Here is a 26,744-nt window from a genome sequence, read left to right as displayed (position 1 = left end):
CCAAATACTAGGTAGACAAAAGTGTATGTACATGCATGTGTGAATTTGTGTGTGTATACACAGAGCATGCAGGAGGGAGTTTCCTGGTCTTCTGAACTATACTTTCCATCTACATACTCCTGCATAGTGTGTCAGAATGGGAGAAGGAATTGATGAGTAAATTCTGCTTCTCCTGGAACATGGCTAAGGAAGGGGAGTTTGGTGAAGGACTGGAGTTCAGGCAGTCTTTGCTAGCAATTACAGCCATGTCACATCCTGGATGTTAGAGTTGATAGCTGACAGAAGTTAATATGAAGTTAAAAACCAAGGTCATTAGTTAAGGTGCCTATACACATGGTTGAGGGGGGCGGGGAAGGGGAAGGGCATTTTCATTAGCACAGTTCTCAGAGAGCCACTCGAATTAAAACACTGTAGCAGCATATGTATTAAGCCCCTAAGGATTTAACAATGGTCACAGGATGCTTTAATTAAAGCTCATTCAACAAACTTTAGTTAAAGAACCAGTAGCCATTTTTAAACCTGCAGGGGCTTATACACATGACACAACAGCAATGCTAGAGAGTTCTAATTAGAACGTGGAGCAGACTTGATTAATCATGTCTGCTCTGTTGCTAGAAGTAACATTTCCAGAAATTTTGAAGCCGTGGGGGAAAACAAACAAAATGTCTTTTATGATTTTTTGGGTTTTTTTCCGGGGGGAGAGGAGGAAGGGGGAAAGGGAAAATGGGGGGGAAGGGAGAAATTGAAATATATGTAATACTTAATTTTCTTAGCACCCTTTACAGATCTAAATTCACTTTGCTACTTTAATAACATAAAATGTATATAAAACTTGGTTTGTTCATAATATTATCATGTTTGGTATATTTATTAAAATTTAAAAAGTATAGTTTTTTCAGACAGTTACAGATTTACTAATTGAATATACTTTAAAATGTTTTAAAATTTTTTGTTACAAATGGAGCTACAAGCTGCTGAACTCTAAGGAACCCAGCACCTCTTACTTTTTTTCTCAAGTTTGAGAACCAGGCAAAAATTTAAGGTGAAAATAGAAGAAACCATCAACATTATAGTAAAACAAAGAAGGTTATTATGTATTCTGGGCTTAGTCTCCTCCACACTGTCAACTGAAAAAGCACTCCTTTTTAGGAAAAGAGCTAAGAAAAAAAACCCCCAAGGCTCATTAAATACAAGTTTTGCTACATGAAACTTTGTCTAATCAGTCTCATTTTCTGAGCTATCACCATCAGCAATTTCTGCTTCTTCTGATCCTTCGTTTTCATCATCTTCATGGACTTCTGAAAACTGAATGTATGCTCAGATTGAGACAAGTGTCTCTACTTTTTTCACCAGTTAGTTCATTTCTTGATCTGGTGCGAGTATTTACAAACATGGTACCAGTTTCTTTCAAATGCTGCAGAAGATGGAGGAATCTGAAGCAGGTGAGAAGCAAGAGGAGCTGGAGGCTGTGTCGTGCAAGGGCCTTGCCACCATGTTGCAGGAGGGATATGCTTAGCAGAGTCCCAGACTGCATCCCTGGACCAAATACCTGAAGATGTTCTGTATTCTGCAACATTGGAAAGTACCTTTTCAACATCAAGTCCCAAGTGTGTTGCTTGTTTTGTAATCCAGTCAAATTCAGGAGCAGTGCTATCATCATTAACATTTCTGCCTTTGAATCTTGGAGCCAAGAGATTTGCAGCAGCATAAATTGATTGGCAACAAAATTCTTAATGTCTGTTAATAAAGTGTTTCTCTTTCACTTTCTTCTGTACTTGTAAGCAGAGATGCACTTAGATTCTCAAAAAACAGTTGATTTTATGTGGGCCATTTGGTAAGGATTGTCTGACAAAAGTGCACTATCTGATTCAGATGCAGTGATTCTTCAACAATCTTCGGGGAGTTCTCCAGCTGAACCCAGAAGACATCCTCATCAAGTACAGTGTTCCTTACACTTGTGTGTACTTTAAGATCCTCATTTATTACTGTTTCTTGAAGAGCTCCTTTGTGTTTTAGTAAACTTTCAAATGAGATCACCACTCCCCCCCATATAGTTTTACTACAGAGTTTGAATGTCACTATTTTATTCTTTGCTTTCTTTTCTTCCTGCTTCTTCTGAAAGACTGTAGCTACAATAAGTAGCTTTTACATGTTTTATAAACTTCTTTTGCTCTTCTACAGAGTGTCCAACTTCATGATGTCATTAAGAAGCAAGTTTAGCCCATGGGATGTGCATCCTTTTGCAGTAATATGTGGATATTTATCTATTATGATTGCCTATACTGCTTTCATGTTACTTGCATTGTCAGTCAGCAAAGCAAATACTTTACCACTCCTAATCTTCTGTAGGACTTCACATATTTTACTACTGATATACTCTGCAGTAAGCCTGTTCTCTGCAGTTTCAATGCTTCTGTAAGAAAGCAAAGCAAACAAAACAAAAAAAACCTACACACAAAACTGGTTGAGGTGTTATCACGAAGTTTATGATTCCTTTTCTGTGCACATTTGTCCATCCATCTATACGTATTGCAAGACACGGTGCTTCATTGATTTTTGATTTGCACAGATTGCATTACACATTCATATTCTGACTCTGAGAGAGGTTTGCTCAAAGAATATCTGCTGGGCAAATAGTATGATATCTTAGTCATTTAAAAGCTTCCTGCCAGTATGCATTTCCAGTTATTGACAATGGAGTCCCAGAAGAATATATTGCTCTTGCAAGAATTTGGTCAATTTTTCCCTGATCTTCAGGTGTCATCTCATCTACAACTGAAGCTATTGAGAGCATTTTGTATACAGTTGGTTGCAATATTTGGTTGCTTAAGGATGTTAATTGGGCAACCATTTGTGATGCTGATGTTGTAGAAGCAGCAGCAGCAGCAGGATGACTTCTGGATCGAGAACATTGGAAAGAGCTACTTGCACTTTCATCATCATGATCTACCTCCTCCTCACTTACATCCATGAAGTATTTTTTAATGTCTGCAGGACACTTCTTACAAAAAGGATGTTTTTCATCATCCTTGTAGCATTTGGAAATGCACATTTCATTTGACAGTATTTGCAAATCACATTTTTTCCCCTCAGAATAATTTGCAGTATAGAAATACTTCCATATGCTAGAAGTTGGTCGCACCATTTTGCTGAGGGAGAAAAAGAAAAATCTAATTTAGTGGCTAGCTTGCATATATAAACATTAAACTACAGCGTGGACAAATTTAGTAATGGATGGAGGAGAGGCCTGTTCAGAGTTAACTGTGAACAACTTCCCTGCCCTGTAGACTTCACCTCACTGCTAAGGTTGGGTAATTTGTCACAGAACAATCAGATTAGTAGCATCATGGTGTGGGATCCCCAGGGATGGCCATGATGACCCTAGGGCTCCGTGCTCTGCCCTGCGAGTGCCTTCTAATCTTTCCTGCCATGTCTTGTTGGTTGAAATAATTTGGGAGTCTGCCCATGCATTTGTGTGGTCATGGTCCTGCTGAACCCCACTAGACCCTGATGCTTTTGGATCCCTTGCTGAGTCTGTCTCAAAGTCAGTGTCTCGAGACACCCCAAGCCTTATGGGCTAGATGCATGGCTCCAAAACCATCCCTTTACCATGCCCCCTGCCTCACAGATTGTACTTAAATGTTGTCCCTTTTGATGAGGCTGCAGTACAGCTTGACCTCCTGGATCCTTGGCCATAGTAGCAGTGCCCTCTGGCACTGGGCTCCCTTCACCCACTGTAGCAGCACCCTCTGGCACTGGGCTTCCTGCTGCCCTAATGAGGCCTGCTCCTCCCCCCCAGATAGCCTCATCCCGGTCCACTGGATTCAAACAACAACATAAATACAAGTCCCTGGGCTGTAACATAACAACAACATTGGAGGTCACACTCTGCCCCTCTAAGGAGGCAAGCTTCTCCCTCAGCAATGTATGCCTCATAGCCCCAGATACTTTAGAAGTTCCTAGAGCCCCTGCTCTTACTAGCAGCAGAATAGGCAGCCAAGCATCTCTGAGTAGCATTTCTGCAAGAGCTCCTTCCCTCAGCTGCTGACAGAGAACCAACCCCAGCCTTTGGGCTTATATGTGCCCAGGGCCTTGTATCCTTCTAGTCAGCTGACCAGGTGCAGGTGCCAGTTAATACCCTGATTAGTCTACTGCCAAGGCAACCTGCAGCTGTGGAACCCTGCCTTGCTCTCAGGGCTCCATAGCCAAGCTGCCTCTGCTCTTGAAGGAGCTGGCACACACTAGTGCCCTGCAACAAGCAGGAATTACATAGGTTATGAATTACATAGGTTATGAAAATATTCTAATACAGCTAAAATATAGTTTAATATACTGAATTCAGAGAAATGTTAACTCTTACCTTTCAGTAAAGAAGTATACTTTTTTCAGCTCCTTCGTGCCGTTTCTTTACTTCTGTGGATCTCAAGGTGACAGGGCCAGGAGGAGGCAGGTTCCTTCCAGCTCCAAGACCTTTAGACTTCCTCTGTCTCCTCTCCAGAGGTTTTTGAGCAAGCAGGGGAATAAGCTCCTTGTTTCTAATCTCTACAGGAAAGAATGGATTCTGCTGCCAGTGTGCACTCCTAATCTTTTGAGGCCTAGTCAGGAGGACAGGAGAAGAAACATGAACTTCTAGATCAAAAGTCAACAATAGAGGAAGTCCACAAGCAAAGAATGCACTGAAACCTTCTTCCTTCTCTTGTGAAAATGGCAGTGCTCCCTGGGGGCAGAAATGCATTCTGCTCTTGAATTTGAGAGTTGTACTGTACTGCTTGTCCTTGGTGTGCAGGAATTGTAATGTTCTGATACTGTAGATAGTCTTACATAAAGATCTTCCTATTACATAGTTATTAGAAAACATTTTTGGGGAATAAAGGGTAGCAATATATGAATACCTTTTCCTAAAATTTTTTATTCATAATTGTAAAAGAAAATAGTTTATAAGAGGTTTTTATATTTTTTTTCAAAATTGTAAAATTTTCCCAATTTTTTGAAAAAAAACAAAAATAGTCCTCAGAAAAAAATTGGAAAAAACCATTTCCCCCCCTAATTTTTCTGGGTTTTTTTCTGGGCCTTCACATATCTATCCAATGCATTTTAATTAGAATGCATTGGAACATGTGTGTAGACACCTTAAGATCAGTAGTCTTGACAACTGAAGGCCTGACAACACAGAAAAAACAGGGCAGGGGCTGAAGGCTGGGCAAGGAAAGCAACAAGAGTCAGTAAGAGTCTGTGGGGTACCACAAGTTGTAGAAAGTGCTGACCAGCCAAATTTCAAATGGAGGTACAGAGATTATATATTAGAGTTTAGTTGCCTGCAACCAGTAGGACAATCAAACAAGGCTGAATCCAATCAGGTGCCTGTTAGGCCTTGAGCTGAGTGCAAATGCTTGCACTGAATATGGTCACATGGGTTACTATTTTCTTCTGGAAGTAAGGAAGAAATTGCAGAGTAAATTTTGTCTCTTGATAAAATGGGAGGATACCTATTTCTGTAGAGGAGTGGCAGATAGAGATCTAGTTTGTACTATTACTCTTCTGTCAGGTGCTGGTGCAGGCTTGTGTGCTGACAGGAGACCTATAGCTGGGTAAACTCCCTAGGCAAGCTCTTGTTGCTTCTGCTTAGTTTCTCTGACAAATACTTGTTTCAGCATCAGAGAAAGCAGTAGGAAGGGCAGATTGTGGCATGTTGGGTAGTTTTGATGTAAGTAGATCTGTGTATAAAAATCAAAAGTGTAATTTTATTTTTAAAGGAGGAAAAGATTTTTACTCTGAGGTGCAGTGTAGCCTTCCATTGAGATATTAAGTATCAAAAAAGCTGTGAAAAGTTGAACCACTAAGTACCAATGTATTAAAAAGAAGTTATAAGCATCTACCTATCAAATGGACCGTAATCCTTTGTGAGCCGGGTTGAGTGAATATCTTATGAAGCCTTTCTATTACTTCAGTTCCAACATATTACAAATTTTGTATTATTTAAAATTATTTTAATTCAGGAATTTTTAGAATGTTTGCGGTAATAGCCACAGATTAACCCATGACTTCACATTTCTCAAAATACCTACAGACCCACTGAATGACTGGGTTTATTTTTAGACTTTTTGAATCCAAAATTAATGGAAGAAGGTACTTCTTTATTTCCATATATAGGGGTGACCCCACTGGGTGATGCCAATGACTTTAAAGTGGAAATGCCCATTTCTGATTAATCATGGAAATCCTGAGAAGGAGCCAAGCCACCATCTTAAAAAAAACAAACCCCAAAACAAAAAAACCCTTGGTTTTTGGCTTTCACTTTTTGTCTCTCTTGCTCAGTGGCTGCTGCTTCAGCTGTAGTTTCTGTTCCTATTATAACATGACTGAAAAGAAGTCTGTTTAACTTCTTTACATTACCCTCTCAAGGGAAGAAGTCCAGGAATGTACAACCTTTTTTAGATTCAGCGGGTTGAAACAAATACCTTCTAGGAGTCGGCAAGTTCATCAACATAAAACAGCTGAACTGATAACACTGTTGTGTATAAGTATCACCCATTTCCAGTCTATTTTCTTTTCTGAATTTTATGAGTTAGAAGGCTCTGACTAGCTCAGCATTCTTGGCCTAGTTTTTTTAACTCTAGCAGATGGCTGTCTCCATGTGTAAAAGTGCATATATGCAAAGTTGCCTATGGGGAGAACCAATGGAATTTAAGAACAGCCCTTACAGATTAGCTCCTAAAATAGTTAAAACAGCTCAACTTTAAACAAACATGCTATTTTGTCATCTGACCTTGGTCCTTTTCCTGCCTGGGGCAGGGGGTCAGACACAATGATCCTTCGGAGCCCCTTCTGACTCTACAGTCTATGAATCTATGAATCTTTAAAAGGTCACACAGGTTATTTAATTGATTAAGAGTTCTGTGTTTAATTCAGGAAAAACACATAGGCTAGGGACAGACATTCAAAAAGCCTGAGCCTGAATTGATTCAGTCTTTGCAGGTTACTCTAACCTGGCTAGGATAAATGAGTTTTGTAACCAGACAGACATCCCAGACATGCAGGCACATGCCTGCGGTGGCTCAGGCTAGAAGCCAGGGAGCGCTAGAGCAGCCCTCCTTTCCCTTCCACAGAGCTGAGATGAGGGGGGACATGACCAGGCCCTGGCAGAAAACTCTGATTAGGGAGAGGTTCCCCCACTCCTAACCAGACCAGCAGGGAATGTTTATCACCCCTAACTCAGTGTTTATTAGCCCATTAGGAAAACAACAGAGGGACATTACCAGCTATCTGTTGATTCTACCTTTGTCCTGTGTGCCACAGCTCAGAGGTAGCCAGAATGTGGTCTGCTAGCTAAAGCTGAGAGGTATCTGTGAGGAATGTCTGCATAGCAGAGTGGGGAGTGGTGGGGGAGGGGAGAGCAGAAGCCAGGTAGACACCTTCAGGGACTGCCAGAGCTGCATCCAGGGAACAGAGGGGAGGGTCCAGCCCTGCTGTGGAGCAGAGAGCCCCGCCCAGCCCAGAGAGCATGCCAGGATGCTGAGAGAGTCTGATTTATCTTGTATCAGCCTGGGGTTTGGGACAGACATTGCATAAAATGGTTTGAGCCAAATCAGTTAAGTCTAATACTACATTCAACAAGTTTACCTTAAACTGGTTTCAGCCATTCTCAAACTGGTTTATGTGCACGGAACATCTCTTCTGTTACAGGTTTAAACCAGTTTCTCTTCATCTGTCCCTAGCCATAATATTTTTACTGAAGTTTGTCTTGTGAATATTGTATGTAACAAACTGTTCTCAAGTTGCTTTGGATTTTTTCTTGTAACTATATGCTCATGGGTGAGGGAGAGATTGTTTTTTACCTGACCAGCAATAATTTCATCACCACAACAAGTTGTACTGATGCCCAGGGCAAACCCTGTGAGAGAGTGGAGGTGGGGGGCATGCAGGTTCTGAGGGCAGGGGGGAGGGTAGGGGCAGAGGATGTAGGTCTGAGTCAAGGTTGCGGGTACAGATGTCTGAGAGTGGAGGGGGTGGGAAGCTGTGGGATGCGGGGCATGGTTCTGAGAGTGAGGGGAGGGAGGGTGGGTAGGAAGCTGCCAAGATGTGTGCTCTGCATGTCATGGCTCTGTTATTCTTAATGCAACAGCATCTGGGACTGCTTTGAGGTTCCTGCCAAGGAGTGGACTCTGTGGGGATTGAGGGTGATTCTAGTGCCCCTCCTAACTTAGTGACCAGGGCAGGTCCCCTTTTGCTGCTAGGTATTTCTACTTTGCTGTTTTCATGCCAATAAAAAAGCCCCTGGAAAAATAGAGGCACCTATCATAGATGTGTGTGAAAATCTCACCAAATATCAGGCACTGTGTGTGCCTGCCACTTTAAGGACCTGGAGCTGGCAGCCTCCAGGTGCCTAATGAGGGCAGGCATTTTGGGTTCAGGGCTGCCCATATAAACAAGGCAGTTTGGCTGCTGGAGGTCAGGTAATAACACTGTTTGGCTAGGGGTTTGCTTAGTTTCATCAGGAGGTAAGGGAGGAGCTGTAGGGGATGGTAGAAGGGCCCTGGTCCAAAACTACACCCTGCTGGGAGTGGGTGTCTTGGTGGGGCTTCCAGTGGTGCAGGAGTCCCCAGGAAATGCCGGACCAGTGATAACTCCAGTGAAAGGCAGGTTGGGGTGCTGTAACCCCTAGCCCTCACCTTTGGGTGGGTTGTGTTCTAATGGAGGTAGTTGTGGGGGCCATGTTCCATCAGAGGTAGTTGTGGGGGTGCAAGCATGAGGAGGAGAGTGGAGAGTTGGAGGCCAGGTGTGGCTGAGGCTGCCTGAACCCTGCTGGGGTTCAAGACCCCAAGCTGGAGAGTTGGGATCAGGCATGGCTATGGTCACCTGAGCAGCCCCTGAGGAGAGGGGGCATTGTGAGCAGTGGGAATCCCCCTGTGTGAGGGGGGCAGTGTGGGGATCCCCTGGTGTGAGGGGGGGCAGCATGAGAACTGAGGGGACAGCAAGGAGAAGCCCCAGTATGAGGGGCAGAGATGTGGAGCCCAGTGAGGGAAGAATGGGGGGCTCAGCCAGAGAGCAAGAGAGCTGAGTCCTGACCTCAGTAAGTCCTCCAATGTTGGGAGGCAGAGTTTGGGTCAAATATAACATCTGTAGGAGCACCATGACCTGCTGCCTGGGGAGAGTGAGAGTCCCCTGTGAGACTCTGAGGCACCAGTTATGGTGTGAGGTACCCCAGCTCCCCACATCCATGAAGGAGGACCCAGAGAGTGGGACCCCGGGAAAAGAGTATGGATCATACCTTGATGCCTGCTAGAGCTTCCCCTGACTGGCCCTGGCAGGGGCCAGGACCAGGAGGGTCAGAAGGGCAAGGAGGCCCACCGAGAGGGATGCCCAAGATCCAGGGGCCTGGTGTCCCAACTGGCCTGGGGGGCTGGGGCTAGAGGTGTGGTCCCCTCACTGGGACCTTTGGCTCCGGAAGGGGAACTGGTAGCAGGGAGATATGTGGCCTGGTATGATGGCGGCAGTGTCTGCCTGAAGGGAAGAACCCAGGTGGGGGTCCTACAGCAGGACTCTGGGGCCCATCGTGTGGGACTGGCACATATGAGAACATCATGATGTCATCTGCGAGGCTTGGGCTGCGGTGTAGGGGAGAAATGGAGCTGCAGATAGCACCCCCTGGCAGTGAGGCAGAAAATGGGCAGCCTCCTGCTTAAATTACTTCTACTAAGGCGTGGTGTACGAGAAAGCGGGCTGTTCGCCCAAGAACAGGTGGGCGGGCTGTGCAGAGATCGGCCCTGAGCAGGCCCCCTGTTACATACCTAAATACCTTAAAACTTGGGATTAAGACTTCTGAAGTGCTTTTGAAATTGTTATCCTAGCTAAATGAGTATTTGGCAAAGCCTGGATAAAGCTGAAATTGTATTTATGAGATGGAATGCTTCTTGGGTGACGTACTTTACCATTTTTAGTAGAAAACAGCTCTGCTTATTGTTTTGAGATGGAAGCAATTGAAATGAAGATTTGTCTCTGGAGAAAGCAGCTTTCCCTGGAAAGCTGGATATCAAGTTGTTCGGCAGCCTTTTGTCCTCATGACTGTTGAGCTCAGGAGTCTGAGCACTGCATTCCATGCCAAAGTAATGATTTGACAACACTTTCTGAGAGAGAAGCAAACTGCCATAGAGTACCTGCAAGTCTTCATTAGTATGCACAGAGACAGGTCTATATCAGATTGAATGCTCTATATTATCTCAAATTAGCAAACTATTTTTTATGCTGCATTTTACTCTTCTATGCCAGCAGGATGCAATTACATTTCTGTCTGTTAGTTCTTCTTTGTCTTCATAATCAGTGAGTGCCATTAAATAAATACTTTAACATTTTATTGACCCAATAAAACATTTGCCATTTTAGAAGGTGTAAGAGTAAGTTGCTTTTGCTGTTTTATTATGAATGGTAAATCTCTTGCAGTAATCATATTGCCTGTTTCTTGTCAGGCTACTCCATCCTATTTTACAGCTTTAGCTACTGCTTTTTGGTTCCCATCTTGATTATGTATGTATTATTTATTCCAATTAAATTAGTGTCAGCCGTCAAGATTCTCACTCCTTTCTCATGTTGGCATGTACTAAACCTTTCGTTGAGAGTATTATATTCATTTCTGGGAGGAGGAAACAGATTTCAGATACTGTAGTATTAGCAACTATATTCCTTGGATAATCACCCTAGCACATATTAACTATCACCCTTGTCATGGGCAAAGAAACAAGTTATCATGAGGAAAAAGAAGGCAAAGGATTGCAAAGTGTCATCTGCTCTGTGATCATTACCAATGTGCATATACTGACTCTGCCATAAATGAATGGTTATGTACATTTGTTTGTATGTCTTATCAACTTTCATTACCCTGGATAGTAAGTTTGTATACTGTACCATACAGCTGCTGTTGTACTACAAGACCCCACCCTCATTCTCCTTGCAGTCACCTGTGTACCTACCCCCTAAGAAATGCCATTTCAATAATGACACATTTGAGCCATTTTATATCATCATTGAGTTATTACATCCAGGGGGTATCAAACTTAGTTTTCCTTATTTTGTCAGTGACTGTTATTGAGGCAGACCATCAAATGGCGTAAATAAAACTATGCCATACCACTTTAAGTAAATGAAGTTATGCTGATAATGCTATTGAAATTGGTTGAGGCAAGCTGGCTCACAGTACCAGAGGATTCATCTCTTTGCCTTATTAAGGCTGCTGCTTCTGACTGTCAAAAATATTTTTGGGGCAAATAACTTTCATGGAAAACCAATTTTTTTATTTTTGAATTTTCAAAACTTTTCAAGTTCTCTATAGGGAAAAAACTTGAAAAGAAAATCTAAAAAACTGTTTAATTGGGTTCCTTTACCCCCATTTTCCTGCTGTTTTAAATAACTTTTCCTACCTTCTTTATACTTTGTCATAGAAAAAAATAGAAGGAAAAAAGGGTGGAAAAACTAGCAAAACCCTTCAGAAATTAAAAAAAAAAATTCATCAAAAAATTGAATGCATCTTTATTTTAAAATGTTTTCAGAATTATTTTGGAATCCCTGCAGATATTTTTCAGTGATCCTGTTCTTCACTGTTCTTTTCGACCATTCTAAGTAGAAAAAGAAACCTAAATTCTCTAGTTTAAGTAGTGCATATTTAACTCTTGAGACATGCCATATACCCATACTTTAATGTTTACAGGATGATATAGATTGCCATGAGCACATAAAGACCTGTCCTTTTCTAAAAGTCTATATGTTGATAAATAAGTAAAACCTTTCATGTAAATAATGCTCTAGGCTACTTATAAAATGGTCAAAAATCCCAAGGCAAGAATGAATTGATTCAATCTTTGCAGGTTAGTTTAAGCTTTGTAGATTGAACCAATAAGCAAGTGAACAGACATTCACTTTTTGATTCCAGAAATGCAGCCACGTGCCTGCAGTGGCCCAGGCCAGAAGCCAGGGTGGTGGTGGTGGGGGAGGTGCTAGAGCACATCTCCCTGCTCATCTGGAGCAGACAGTTTGGGCCAAGTCTAGCCCAACCACTCTGTAAGGGGAAGGGGGTTGCAAGGGCGGTGCAAAGCATCCTGGGATGTTGGGGGACTGTGAGCTAACTTAAAGTTGGAGGGGATCTGGGACAGAAGTTCAATAAAACAATTTAACCTAAATCAGTTAAGTCTGATACTACATCCATCCAGGTTTATCTTAAACCAGTTTTGGCCATTCTGGAAGTGGTTTACATGCAATTGACTTCTGTTATGCTACAGATTTTAACGGGTTTCCAATCACTTGTACTGGTTTATGAATAATTTCTGTCCCTAGCCCCAGTTTTTTTTTTTTTTGTAGGTAAATATTACGTGACAAGTTTACACAATTATTTACATAAGCTTCATAATGGTAAGCTCAATGGCCTTAAATAGATGCTTTGGTGTTCAGTAAAATTCATTTAAGATTTTATGCTGGAAAAAAACATAGAAATGGTTAACTTGGATGCATTTCTGACATTTATCTATATTTTTTTCTGACAATGAGTATAGATTGTAAGCTTTGGAGCAGAGATTTTTTTTCCTATGTTTTGTACAGTGGCTTGTTTTCACAGATGGTGACTCCTGGAGGGTCCTCAGGTGCTATGGTAAAACAAGTAATAATAATCTGTAATTCAGCTTCTACTGCTTTTTTGTTTTCATTGTTAGTAGGTAGGAAAAAGTTAAATCATACATTTGTGTTTCCTAAATGCTGGATAGGAAGTCATTAATCACATCTCCTAATGTAATATACAATCACAGAATCATGGAAAATTAAGGCAGTAAGGGACCTCAGGAGGTCACCTTGTTCAACCCCCTGCTCAAAACAGGACCAACCCCAACTAGATCATCCCAGCCAAGGCTTTGTCTAGCTGGGTCTTAAAAGCCTCCAAGGATGGAGATTCCACAACCTATTTGGGTAACCTTTTCCAGTGTTTAACTACCTTCCTACTGAGAGAGTTTTTCCTAATATCTAACCTAATCTTCCCCTGCTGCAACTTGAGAACGTGCTCCTTGTTCTTTTATTCATTACCACTGATAGACCATCTAGCTCCATCTTTTTTAAAACCACCCTTCAGGTAGTTGAAGACTGCTATTATATCCCATCTCAGTCTTCTCTTCTCCAGACTAAATAAGCCCAGTTCCCTCAGCCTGTCCTCACATAAGTTATGTGCCCCAGCCCCCTAGCCATTTTCACTGTTCTCCACTGAACTCTCTCCAACTTGTTTATCCTTTCTGTAGCAGGGAGCCCAAAACTGGACACGGGACTCCAGATGTGAGGGAGCTGTGAGTTTTTTGGAGCGGAAAAGCAAGGTCTATTCTCTGTTAATTTAATTGTGAAATTTTAGATATGAATGCATCATGGGAATCGGATTTTTAAGAGAGACTAGGGACTATTTGGACAAAGTGAATAACCAGATAGTTTTCCCAGGAAGCTCTGTAAGTACTGACAGTCTTGAAAATTTTTAACCCTTTTTAGGTGACTAAATGAGACCTCTTCTGATAATCTGGCCTTGAATCTTTAATGCATGGAGTCTAACTGCACTTCCCAAGCCAATTTCACTAACACGCAAGCTGTCCCTGGATATGAATGAGCAGCCAGAACCCTGTATAATACTGAAAGGAAGAATGGAAGAATCATTCTTGTGTATGTAGGGTATGTGTATTGCAGGCACCAAGTTAGATTGCCTGGGTATCTTTGATTTGTTTTGGCTTTGTTTCTTGTTCAGCGTGGGCTTCTGTCCCTGTAGTGGAGTGCAGGTATCTGGAAACAGATAAAATATAATCTCTGAAATTGTGTTGCTCACAGGCTGGGAAGCAATGATTGGTTTAGTAAGTTGTTTCTGATTGCTTTTGCATGTAGCCAGACTGTTGTATGAGCTAATCAGAATGCATTTTCTCTATTGCATTGCACTGAATGTAAAGGCTATGGAATGCAGTTGGGTATCATAAAGGCCCATAGCTAATAACTTCTGTCCTTCCACAGTGGAATCTGATGTGATCAAACAGGGAAAAACCTTAATAAGCAACAAATGAACTACAGCTAGGTCCTTAATTCTAGCTGTGCTGCTGCTGTAGTATTAAGTGATACCATTTCATGTCTTACGATTTCCGTGGGATTCAGAGAGATTGTAATGGTTCCCGTGTCTGCCCATTGATGTGCTCTCACTTTTTGTCCTATCAACAGGGTACTTTACTTTCCCTGACTAACCTTCAGCTCCCTGTACAGCAACTTATTTATTTATTTATTTATTATTTTCTACAGTGGCTGAAAAGACCAAAGAACAGGTGTCTAATGTTGGGGGAGCTGTGGTGACAGGAGTGACAGCAGTTGCACAGAAGACAGTGGAAGGAGCAGGGAATATTGCTGCAGCCACTGGCTTGGTGAAGAAGGATCAGTTGGCTAAACAGGTTTGTTTAATTAACAACTTTTAAAGATAGGAATATAAACCTCTGTAATGAAGAGCCACTGTAAATTCTAAGGAGAATTGGTTCTTGGCAAAAGGAAAAAATGTTCTTCGTTGCTCTGGTGAAGGTATTTATGCAATGAAATTTATGTTATGGTATAAAAATGAAAAATCTGAAAAACAAGTATGTTGTTTTATAGCTTGTTTTTTGAAAGATACTGAAGGGATTTAGGAACTTCAGGGGGAATTTGGTACCTAATTTCCTTTGGCCCCTTGAACAGACTAGCCTAAACATGGAGGAAGATTTTGAAATGTATGTTGGTAACTCCAAACCCTTTAATCAGTTAAATTAGAAGCCTGAGACTGAATCATATGACAGTAATGATCTTGGAGCATACCAGGGATTGAACCAGGTATCTCTTCAACTAAAAGCATAAGCAACTCATATCTTCCACGGAGTGAGTTTAAAAGGGCCCTGTACTCTCCATAGGATACATTCATATGCTCATAATTTTTATATGCTCAGGAGCAAAGTCTGCAGCAGACTCCAGTCTCTCTGTTTGGAATGAGGTGAATTCAAATAGCCTCTGAACTTCCCTAGACTTTGACAGTTATCTTTAGTGGGCATATCTACATGTGCATTAATGTGCAATGAAACCTAATGTGCCTTAAGGGCAATGCCCCTTAAGGGGCATTAGGCAGGTGTCTACATGTGGATGCCTTAAGGGACCTTGAGGTCAGCACCCTGGACAGTTCCCCACACGTCCGTGCTCTAAGCCCCTCTTCAGCAGATGAGAGCAGGTGGGAGCGGGGTTGTTGTTGTCACTAGTTTTGCCTTTGGGCAGGGTTCCTGGCTGGCAATGCAGCACTGTAGGCAGTGGGACACCTCACTGCCTGCCCAAGATTCAGGCACACTTAGAAGCTGGCACTGTGGCTCCCCAGAAAGAGCAGGTAGGTTGGGTCTTTGTCTACCCTAGCACCCGGCACTGCATTGCTTGCTCTAGCCAGCATGCCTCAGTGCTCCTGCCTGGTGAGGTTTTTCTGTGGTGTGACTCTATCACCGGGCACGACTTTCCCCTGCACATGCTGCACCCAGCGTGCGGGGGCTGAGCCTTGAGGAGCTGATGCTATCCACTTTCTTGCCAACACTGCCTGTGAGAGAGGCAGTCTCAGCTCCTCCAGGCTCAGCCCAGGCATGCTGGGTGCAGTGTTGATGGGAGGGGGGAAGTCGCTTTGGATGCTGGAACTGTGCCAAAGAAAGCCCTGCCATGCTGGAGCCATGCCAACTGGAGCAGGCAATGCCTTGCCAGGTGCTGGGGTAAATGCAGACCCCTGTCTGCCTGCTCTCTGGGGGAAGCCACAGTGCAAGCTTCTAAGGGCACCTGAATCCCGGGTGAGCAGTGAGGTGTCCCGCTGCCTGCAGTGTTGCATTGCCCAGCCAGGAACCCCACCCTGGGGCAAAGGCACATTCTTTGTTCTTCTGCCATTCAGATCACGGCTCCATATGCTTGGCTGCAGTGGGTGCAGCTGACAGCGTTAAGGCACTGTATCACATCTACACTTGGCTTAAAGCACCTTAACTACTCGAGCATAAATTTGATACCAGCTTTATGCAGGTATCAAATTTACTCCAGAATCACTCTAAGGCACCATATTTAAGGCACATTAAGGATGGGCATGTGTAGACCCATCCTTAATACACCTTACATATAGCCAGTAATGTGATGTTAGTTTCCTTATGTTGCCTTAAGGACACACATGTAGAAGCGTCCAGTGTGTCATAACTGCAGTTATTTTTGTTTCAGCACAGAAATTGTCCTATACTGACAGTTGCCTCATTTTGGTATCTGAAACACTGCACTTACATCCTAATGCCTACAAGAGAGAAAATATGTGATTTTTCAGATGCTGAATTATGGTAACTGTTGATACATAATGATTTATTTAATGATGACCAGTGTGGTGTTCTTCTCTCTCTGGCTATTTTTGCCTCAGAAGAAACCATATCACTGTTATGTTTTATGTACAAATATATTTTAGTGTTACAAAAATAAGAGAAAAGAAAATAGCTTTTTCAAAAGAATGAGTTTTAAATGTTGACCACTAAACTGTATTTAGACTGAAAAGTTGATCTGTGTGATATTTCCCCCCAATTTGTGTTGGGATAAGTAGTTAATACTAACTTCTTTCAAGTAACTCTTCTGCATTCTTATTATCTGTTATTAAAGTGCACTTTGTCTTTGTGAACCCTATGTCTGTTTTAGAAAAAGGTATCATGCATGATGAGTGGAATGTCTGGTGCAGAGAACTAGATTAGTTTAAAAACTATTCTAGTGGTTTTGTTGTTTGAAGCAATTCTAATCCTGGTTTTTAATCCTTTTTTGTTCACGTATAGAGAAAATGCTGTTTAATGTGGTCTGAACTCCTTTTAGGAGCTATTTGGAAGATCAAGAAAACAAACTAACTGCCAGGGTATTTAGAAGACTGCTGAAAAGCTGTAAAATTCTACATCCTTAATTTCTTACAAGTTGAGCAGGGTCTCTCCAGTGGCTTTACAACTTAAATTTGTGTCGTTTCCTGTGAGGTGCATTGTTTGAAGCATTCATCTCAGTAGATATCTCATAGGTGTCAGACTTACTACAGTATAACTCTTTTAATTTTTCTGATTCCTGGCTTTTAAAATTGTAAAATTGTAAACTTTTAATTTAACCTACTTCCGTAATACAGATCCCCTGATATCCTCTCTTTCCTGATTTTTGCTAATTTAATTTTACATAGTATAGAATTGATAAAACTACAAAACTCCACATCTTCAATAGAATAAAATCATGTTTGTAGAATAAAAAACATCCATAATGTATATTTCTATTATTTGGAGACTATGAGATGCGCAGTTATGATATACAATTATTATATTATTTCAAATATACAAAATCAGTGATTCTGTTGCTTATACTGTCATTTAAATTTTAGGCTGTATGGGGAAGTAGGGCAATTCAGAAGTTTAACATCCAGATTTCTTAGGCTGCTCTGCAAATCTTTGCCTTACTGTGTTTTTAAGAGTTGTAGCAGTCTAGAAAGTGTCAGCTTACAAAATTCAACCAGTTTTTATAGCTTTTTATGACACATAATATAAAAATTAGTTTAATCACATTTTCCACGTAGTTTCACATTTGGTTTTATGCAAAATATGGAAAACATCTGCTAAAACTGGGTGTTTTTCAAATAACAGGGAGCATGTAAAAGTAAGGAAATATGAATATAATTTGTAAACATAAGGAAATAGGAGTGTAATTTATGTAATGTATTCATGTACTATGCTATTTGAGTGGGTCAAATCTCCTGATAGTTCATATAGATGATAGGAATCTTTTGCTGCTTCCAAAAGATTAAGTCCTTTAGATAAGTGTGTCTCTGGTTCCTAGGTTCTATTCCTGTTGATATCATTGTAATTTGGGTTCACATAAAACAAACAATCTTGTATCTCTCTATGCCAGATCAGGGTTCGGTTATTACCATTACATGAAAACCCATTTGTATGATTTGACAGGAAAACTAGAAATCAAGCAGAATTATTTAGAAATAGACAAAAATGGTTTTACAAACTGGAATTCTTTTGCATATTTGACTACAGGAAGTTGCTGGTGTAGCATCATTTGAATTTGCCTCCAACTTTGTGACAAATTGGCTTTCTCAGCTTATTAGCTAAGCACTAGGACCTGGATTGTACAAGTAATAATGTGCTGGTAGGCTATCCTTGGCTCAGTTGGACTGCATCTGAATATTGAAGACCACCTGCACAGAATTGGTTGCAGGATCAAGGGACATGATAAGAATGGGATTTGTGATCTATGAATATGTGATAGCTGGCTGCCTCAACTGCCGAGCACTAATATTCATTTTGTGTAATTTCTTTTTTCTTTGTTAAAGCTAGAAAGATATTTTAATTTGGCTGCTATGTAAGTTTTTGAAGCAGGACAGAAGTGACAGATAGAAAGAACTAGGGTTCTCCTTTAAACAATTTGGGTGTGATTCCCTCTAAATTAATAGTAATGATTGCATTCTACCTCTATGCTATAGATTTATCTGAAACCTATTGTTTTGTTTTGTTTTTTCCTTAGGGATCTGGTTGCATCTATGAAATTTAATATTACTGATTAACCATTTCACTTGATGAGCTGTGACTGGCATTAATTTCTTGGGCAGACAGGAGTTTGTGCCTTTCAAATTGCTGATTTGGAAAAAAAAAAGGGGTTATGGCCTAATGAAATAAATGTGTTCATGTGTAGGGGCAAGGGCATTAATGGAATAGAATCTCCAAGCAGATTTTTAGGGAAATGCTTGCTGTGGAAGCCTGCATCTATCTGCAACTATTTGTCTTTTAATAATTCTTCCTCTAAGAGGTTAAAAGTTATCTATGTGTCACTCTCCATGTCCTGGGAGCATGAAGAATAATGATAATGATATAATTGGGTTTTGTCTTAGAAAGCTGCTGTCACAATGAGCTGTCTGTCAGCCTAAATTCTGACAGCATTATAAACCAACATAAACTTTGAGTAGGAAGTAGTGACAAATCGAACTAATGATTGACAGGGCCAATTTATTGGCACACTCAGTACTGCATAAGAGTTTGAGTCTTTAGAAAGAGTTCACTTGCAGATAGCAAAGCAAGAATAGTCACGTTTTATATTAAGCCTAGAAGTTGTCTAAATACGGTTAATGAATTATAGGCGGATGTTTTAATAACCAGATAATTGATTCTTATATCTAAGTACAGGACTAAGTACAGACAGGCAAAAAGCCCGAGGCTGAATCAGTTCAGTCTTTGCAGGCAGGTTAATCTAAACTTCAGAGATTAAACTGAGAAACAACTGGACAGACATTTACTTCTGATTCAGGACATGCAGCCACATGCTTGCAGTGGCTCAGGCCAGAAGCCAGGAGGTGCTACAGCATGGATCTCTGGCACGTAGCCAGCATGGGCTGTGTGTTCACTTTCTCTTCCTGCTGCCTCCAAGGTCTCTGGGATTTGCAGTCCAGAATCACAACAGAAGGACTCTGCAGGGTTGCTCATCACTTCCTCTTCCTGATTCCAGGTACATCAAGATTTGTAGTCCACAGTTATAGCCAGCAGTAAGTTTTTTAGCAGGGCAGCGGAGCTGTGTACTCAGGAGCTGGGGCCAGGGAAGGACAGTTCCTGTCTACCTCCCTCCCCTTCCTCCACCCCACCCCCCAGCCCTTGTCTACTGGAGTAAACAGCACAGCCCAGCTCAGCCCAGGGCTAGAAAGTATGCTGGGATGTTGGGGGACTGTGATTTAACTTGAACCAGGAAGGGGTCTGGGACAGAAGTTTCTTAAATCAGTTCAGCCCAAATCAGCTAATTCTGATACTAATTCAACCAGATTTATCTTAAACACATTTCAGCCATTTTGAAATGGTGAATGTGCAAATTATATGCAGTCCAACTGGGCCAAGAACAGCCTACTCACCACACATTATTACTTGTACAATTAAGGTAGGGGGCTTTTGACCTGATACCCTACTTTCAGGGGACTAGAGTCAAGACTGGGGAGTTCTCCTTCACAGCTGTGTGATTCTGGACCCAATGTCTGTCTGAGAGAGCTATGGGTCTGAAGGCATTGCTGAAATGGGTGTCAAAGACTGCTGGCCCTCCAACATGAGACCTCTGGCTCTTTGGCTCCTGTCCCCTATCAAGAATCATGGACCTGCAGCCCTCACCAATGTCTGGTGCTCGTATCAGGCAGCTGGCCTGAGCTGGAGGCCTGCTTATCCCAGCTAAAGCTGCCCTGCTCTCCTGCAGTGTGACCCAGGCTGGGACTGGAGCCATGAGTAGTGGAAGAGCTTCCCCTGGGGCCTCCCAGTGGGAGGATGGATGATATGGGGCCACTGGGCTCTGCTACCAGAAGCTGCTGCAGCAACCACCTGACCCAATGGGCTGGTGGGCTATGCCCTCCTGCCCTTCTGAGCACTCCTGAACCCCTTTGGGACTGGGCTGGATACACTTGGGAGGCCTGCACTTACAGGGTGACTGGCAGTTGTCCAAGACTGTGTGCATTAACTTCTTATCCTGGCACTGTGACTCATCTCTGCTGCATTGCAGGGTATCTCCTGCATCTGGAGCCCCCAGTCATGCAGCTTGACAGCCTGGATCTAATCAACCTCTGGCCTATACATTTTCCCTGTACATGGCCTGATTTGTTCCCTGAGCTGGTATCACAGGCCCTGGTGACAGGAGTCACTGGTGCATAGCCTTAGCTCAGAGGCTGCAACCAGAGCTTGTAATTTTCTCCTCTTCATTTCATCAACATACACAACTTCCATTTGTTCAGCAGGTGTTCAGCCACCTGTCCTAGACTCAGTATGCTGGCTGCCACAAGCTGGCTTTCTGCATACAGGTGTAGAGCCTGCAGACAAGGGGGAAGGGTCACTTAGCTTGCATGAGTGGGGAAGTTGAGGGGGCAGGTCTGGGGTTGGAATGGGCCTGCAATTGCAGGAGGAGGGCTAGGGTTGCCCTGAAGGTTTAATACAGCCTGCACCATGAGAATTGAAATCAGCTGCTACCCACTGGAACTCACCCATGAATCAGACCTGAGGGAGTAGGGGGGGAAGGTGCTGTTGGGCCTTGTGCCTGGTTCACGTCCAAGAAGCAGCCATGACATCCCCTGGTGGCTACATAATTCCTGCTTCAGCTTGAGTTCTAGGGGCTCCCATCCGTTACTCACCCACCACACCTTTGATGTTATTGTTTTGTTAGGAGAGAGGCTGCCTGAGGGACCCAGAGTGAGCCTGCAGTTGTTCTCCTGTGTCAGGCCTCAGTCTTTTCAGCCTCCACCCTTTTTCTCTTGCTGAAACTTTTAGCTCCAGTCCATAGTACTGGACTGAGCTTCTGGATCCTCAGCTTCTTTTTTGGCCCTTTGAAGTCTTTATCTCTGCCCTCTCTTGGCTTCTGCTCAGGCGCTGGGCCCGCTGGAGTCCAAATTTATCCCTCTTCTGGGCTCCAGGCCCACTGGTCCTCAGTCTGTGTCTCTTAGGCACTAATGGAACTACCCTTCATGAATTCTATAGGATTGCCCCTCTGGGCGTGCTTGGTGTGTGCCCACCCAGGTGCTATTGGATTGCCCCTCTGGGTGCTAATGGACTTGCAATCTGCCTTTCACAGGCCTGCCCAAACCACTGGACTCTAATTACCTGGTTCTCCACAGGCACTGGACCTTCTCTTACATGCCTACTCCCTCCTGGTCCCCCTCCAGGCACCAGACCAAATTGAAGCCAAAACACAAGCGCTTCTGGCTATAATTAAACTACCCAACCCTCAGCTTCTACTCTAACTGTCACCAAGCCTAGCATGCCCCAGTCTGGCTGTCAGCCGCAGGCACCTCTGCAGAGCTCTTCCCTGTTTAGCCTCCAAGGTCAGACTACTTGGCCTGGCTCTGGCCCTGGCTTATCTCCCTCAGGCCCTGCCCATTTCCAGTCAGGTGACCCTCCAAGATTGCCTGCAGATGCCTTCTAATTAGTCTCATTAATTGAGCTTCATGGCGACCCAGCCCTGGCTGTGCCCCATCCCCCTTGCAGAGCTCCCCTTGGCTCTTTCTCTCGTAAAGTGACAGAGCACCCCATGCTGTCTGTCACAGGCTGCTTGCCAGCCTGTCCAGCTGCCCAACACAGCAGCCACCATGGCAGCAAGAGAGAGAGGCTGAGACAATGGTTCCCATGTGGGAATCCTTCCATCATATGTGTTGCTTTCCAGGAGTGGCAGAGAGGGAGGTCTGAGGGATTTTTTGACGGGGAATTTTCTTTTTGTTTCTGCAGGAGTTGTCAGACATAGCTTCATGGTATCTGCTACCCCTGACCTAAGAGTGCTTTCTGCCAAAGCTGCTATGTACCCTTTTGCCCGATGAGCTCAATAAATACTACTGATGCTTTTTTGTGAGTAGCTTGGGGAGAGGTGGAGCTGTTTATGCACAAGTGCTTGTGGTATCTGTACTTAGGCTAGAATGTCTCATGGAGCACAGCATGGCCCTGACAGAGATGGCAAGAATGTCAGTTAAGCAGATTTATGATCCCATTGAATGGGACATGCTCTCAAGTGCCCAAGAGTGGGGGAGAGGAACCTAGTGCTTTGGCTGGGCTCCAGGCTTCAGGTGGAAAGAGTGGAGTTGGGGGGGAAAGCAGGTGATTCACCCTTGTCCAGGGTAAATTTACCCTTTTCGATTTACCCTTTGCGTGCAGCAGTGGACATGCAAAGGTGTAGTTTGGGTCACATGGCTCTCACTCTTACTTCAGAGGCTTGGGGCCACTGCTCCCACTTCACCTGGGCTTAGCTGCTCAGGCCACCTCTGCAATCTTGAAATTCCCAGGGGCTTTCAGCAGATGCCTTGTGATTCTGTCAATGCCACATGCTGTCTGGGCTGTAAAATTCTAGGGTCCTCATCCCCCAGTCAAGGAAGTGGCTAGCCATTACCCATGCGGTCCTGACATTTCCAGGAGTGTCTGTCAGTGTGAAGGTTCAGTATCTCTCCAACAGCATCCCCCCACACACTCAACTAGCTATTTGATCATCTAGTAAGTAGTTGATCAGTGAGGCAAAAGAAAGGAAGTCAAGCTGCACATAATGAGAATGAAGCACATGGAAAGAGCCTTCCCTCCGGGGAAAAAAAACTAAAAGAAAAAAGAAAAAAGGATGGCAAATATTTAGGGCCTAACTCACCCACCTTTTCTTGGCATCCTTATAAGATGGAAGACTTTAATGTAGTGGGTTCTATTACTAGCATGTTATGAGTTTCAACCCCAAATAGTACTTACAAAATTTTATTAGATTTCATTTTTTGCACCTTTACTTTTTCTTTCTTCATCCCTTAACTGGCATTGTATAAAGTCCCTGTTTTCAGGAGACTTCAGTATAAGTATAGGTCATAGAATCATAGAAAATTAGGGTTTAAGGGACCTCAGGAGGTCTTCTAGCTGAACCCCCTGCTTAAAGCAGGACCATCTACAATATCATCCCACCCATGGCTTTGTCTACCCAGGTCTTAAAAATCTCCAAGGATGGTAGTTCCACAAGCTCTCTGGTTAACCTGTTCCAGTGCTTTACTATCCTCCTAGTGAGAAACTTTTTTCCTGTTATCTAACCTAAACATCACTTGCTGTGACTTGAAACTGTTACTCCTTGTTCTGTCATCTGCTGCCACTGAAAATAGTCTTGCTCCATTCTCTTTATAACCCCCTTCAGGTAGTTGAAGGCTACTGTTAAATCCCACCTCAGTCTTCTTTTCTCCAGACTAAATAAGCCCAGTTCCCTCAGCCTCTCTGCATGAGCCATGTGCCCCAGCCTCCTAACTATTTTTGTTGCTCTCCACTGGACTCTCTCTAAATTGTCCACATCCTTTCTGTAGTGGGGAGGGGGGGCAGAACTACCCACAGTACACCTGACATGGTCTTATCAGTGCCGAATAGAGAGGAATAATCACTGCCCTCAATCTGCTGGCAATGCTTCTTCCAGTGCAGCTCAGTATGCCATTAGCCTTCTTTGCAACGAGGGCACACAGTTGGCTCGTATTCAGTTTATTGTCCGGTGTAAGTTCCACATCCTTTTCTGCAGAGCTGCTGCTTAGCCAGTTAGTCCCCAGCCTGTACCGGTGCATGGGATTGTTCTGTCCTAAGTGCAGGACTTTGCACTTCTCCTTATTGAACCTCATGAGATTTCTTTTGGTATATCACATCTGCTGGTCTCCCACATTGACAAGAGTCGGCCATGTCATCACAGAAAACAGTCAGGTTGGTCAGGCATGACTTGCCCTTGATGAATCCATTTTAAATGTTCCTAATTACCTTCTTTTCTTCCAAGTGCTTAGAAATGGATTCCTTGAGGACTTGTTCCATGATTTTTCTGAGGACTGAAGTGAGGCTGACTGGTCTGTAGTTCACTGAATCCTCCTTCTTCCCTTTCTTAAAGACGGGCACTATATTTGCCCTTTCCCAGTCATCCAGGACCTTTCCCTGTCACCATGAGTTTTCAAAGATAATGGCCAGCAGCTCTACAATCACACTGGCCAACTCCCTCAGCACCCTCAGGTGCATTGTGTCTGGTCCCATGGACTTGTACATGTCCAGATTTTCTAGATAGTTCCTAACTGGTTTGTTCACCACTGTTGGCTGCTCACTTCCTCCCCAAACTGTGCTATCAAGTACAGTAGTCTGGTAGCTGACCTTGCCTGTGAAGACTGAGGTAAAAAGAGAAAAAAAGGGCTGAGTACTTCAGCCTTTTCCTCCATCATCTGTCACTAGGTTACCTCTTTCATTTAGTAAGGAACCCACACTTTCTCTGATCTTCCTCTTGTTGCTGATATAATCATAGAAACTCTTCTTGTTACCTTTCATGTTCCTTGCTAGCTGCAACTCCAGCTGTGCTTTGGCCTTCCTGATTTCATCATTGCATGCCCGAACAATATTCATATACTTCTCCGTGAGTTGTTTGTCCAAGTTTCCACTTTTTGTAAGCTTCCTTTTTCTGTTTTAGCTCATGGAAGAACTCCGTGCTAAGCCAAGCTGGTCTTCTGCCATGCTGTCACAAGTGAAGAGACAAAAGGCAACACACTGATAAGCGGCTGTTTTGTGTTATTATGAATTTATTTGGAAAGGAAAGAGAGAGTGAAGGAAGTATGAGACAGAGATAAGGAGCATCTTCTCTCATTACTTTCCATCATCCATAGTTGTAACCCTTCAAGAATAGACATAAGCAGAACTATTCTAGTATCGGAACAAAAAAATCATATGCCAGGTTCAGATCCAAGACTCTAATGCAAACAGTCCCCTATGCACCTAAATTGAAATTTCATATTTAAGACTCGATTCCTTCTCTATGTGAAACTGATGTTTGAATGAACTAGGCAAGTACAAAGTGTTTTGGTTCAGAGCTGAGAACTAACCTTCACATCAGGCAAACACTAACTTGGTTTGAACAAGACACTGTTTGCATCAGGACATTGCAAAATACTTCTGAGTATAAGCAGCCACTTACTGTACCAGATGAATCTGAAATCACTTTGGAGAATGGAAGCTAGGTACCAGAAACAAGAAATACAACAGTTTACTATTTTGTTATTTTTCCCCCCACAAAACCCTTCAGTAAGAATTTTGGAGTAAGGAAGTGGAGTACTATTAAAATATTTCAGGCAAGAAATATTTCAGGAAAGAAGTTTTGCTTCCTTATTTACATCCACATGCATAACTAGCTCTTATTTTTTAACAGCTGAACTAGCTCTTATTTTTTAACAGCTGTATAGAACTTAATAGCTTCACCTGATAAGCCTTAGTTGGCTTCATTCACCCTTGAATGTGCTGTCTTCTCTCCTGCTTCCCCCAAATTGTAGAATGTTTGCATATCTGTAATTGCTCTTAATGATTACTCATGTGGGGAAGTGATTTTCCCCAGCTTGGGCAATTTCTCTAATGCCTTGCAAGGAGACAAAGCAAGGATAGGCTGAGATATACCTTTATAGAGTAAAGAGTACAGTACAAAGACCCAGTTCTGCTCTGTTTGAAATCAAGGGAAAATTACCCCAATTTCAGATTTAAGTGTTACTGCATCTCACCAACTTACATGTGACTGAAGAGATAAATGTGACTGTGAGATAACCTTACTCCCCCAACAAAGTTCACTGCACTATTTATTAGACCACTTCAGAAAAACCACACTTAGAAGCGCAATTGCCCTGGGTGCAAAGATTCAATTATTTTTAAAACTTTCAAACAGTTTCATGGTGAACAGTGTATTGTCCTGGCCCTGTAGGTCATGACTCCACTCCCTGTCCTGCAAACACACAAGGCCTCTGATTGGCTGGTAATGTTAGGGTGCCAGCTAATTAGGCAATTCAAAAAGAAGGGATGGAATATTGACACAGTACCAAATACCAGATGATCTTAAGTCATCCTTTCTGGGCCATGAGCTGGCAAATGGGGCAACCTGACTGCTTCCGTTCACTAGGGCTTCAGGAGAGTGACTCTGCATGTCCCTTGGCTTCTTTAATTCTGTACAGATTTTAGGAATCTACTGGGTTCAGAGGGAAAAATCAAATCATTGCTTCTTTTGCAGGCAGAAGATTGGGGACGTAGGGAAAGAGTTTCTTTTCCTCCCATTGACGAATGAGAGGTTATTCCTATGGGGAACATCATAAATGCTGTGCCCTGGAGAGGGAGGGGAAGGGTGTGTGTGGGGGGTTGCTCTAGGAAGGGAACACTACAATAATGCTAGCAAGACCACTGGATATTACTATTCATATGACCAGGAAAAGT

General features: G+C 42.9%; 1 protein-coding gene across 1 annotated transcript in view; it reads left to right on the top strand.

Annotated features, from left to right (window-relative positions):
* SNCA (synuclein alpha) overlaps positions 1 to 26,744 on the top strand; it is a 165,429-nt gene that overhangs the window by 30,701 nt on the left and 107,984 nt on the right. Inside the window, exon 4 of the mRNA XM_090037070.1 lies at positions 14,290 to 14,435. Coding sequence (XP_089893196.1) covers positions 14,290 to 14,435 — 146 coding nt within the window. The remainder of the gene's footprint in view (positions 1 to 14,289; positions 14,436 to 26,744) is intronic.

Source organism: Crocodylus siamensis, chromosome 2 (assembly GCF_052110815.1).
Source record: "Crocodylus siamensis isolate JL-2025a chromosome 2, ASM5211081v1, whole genome shotgun sequence".
Taxonomy (NCBI): domain Eukaryota; kingdom Metazoa; phylum Chordata; order Crocodylia; family Crocodylidae; genus Crocodylus; species Crocodylus siamensis.
This window is presented reverse-complemented; position numbering and strand designations above follow the sequence as displayed.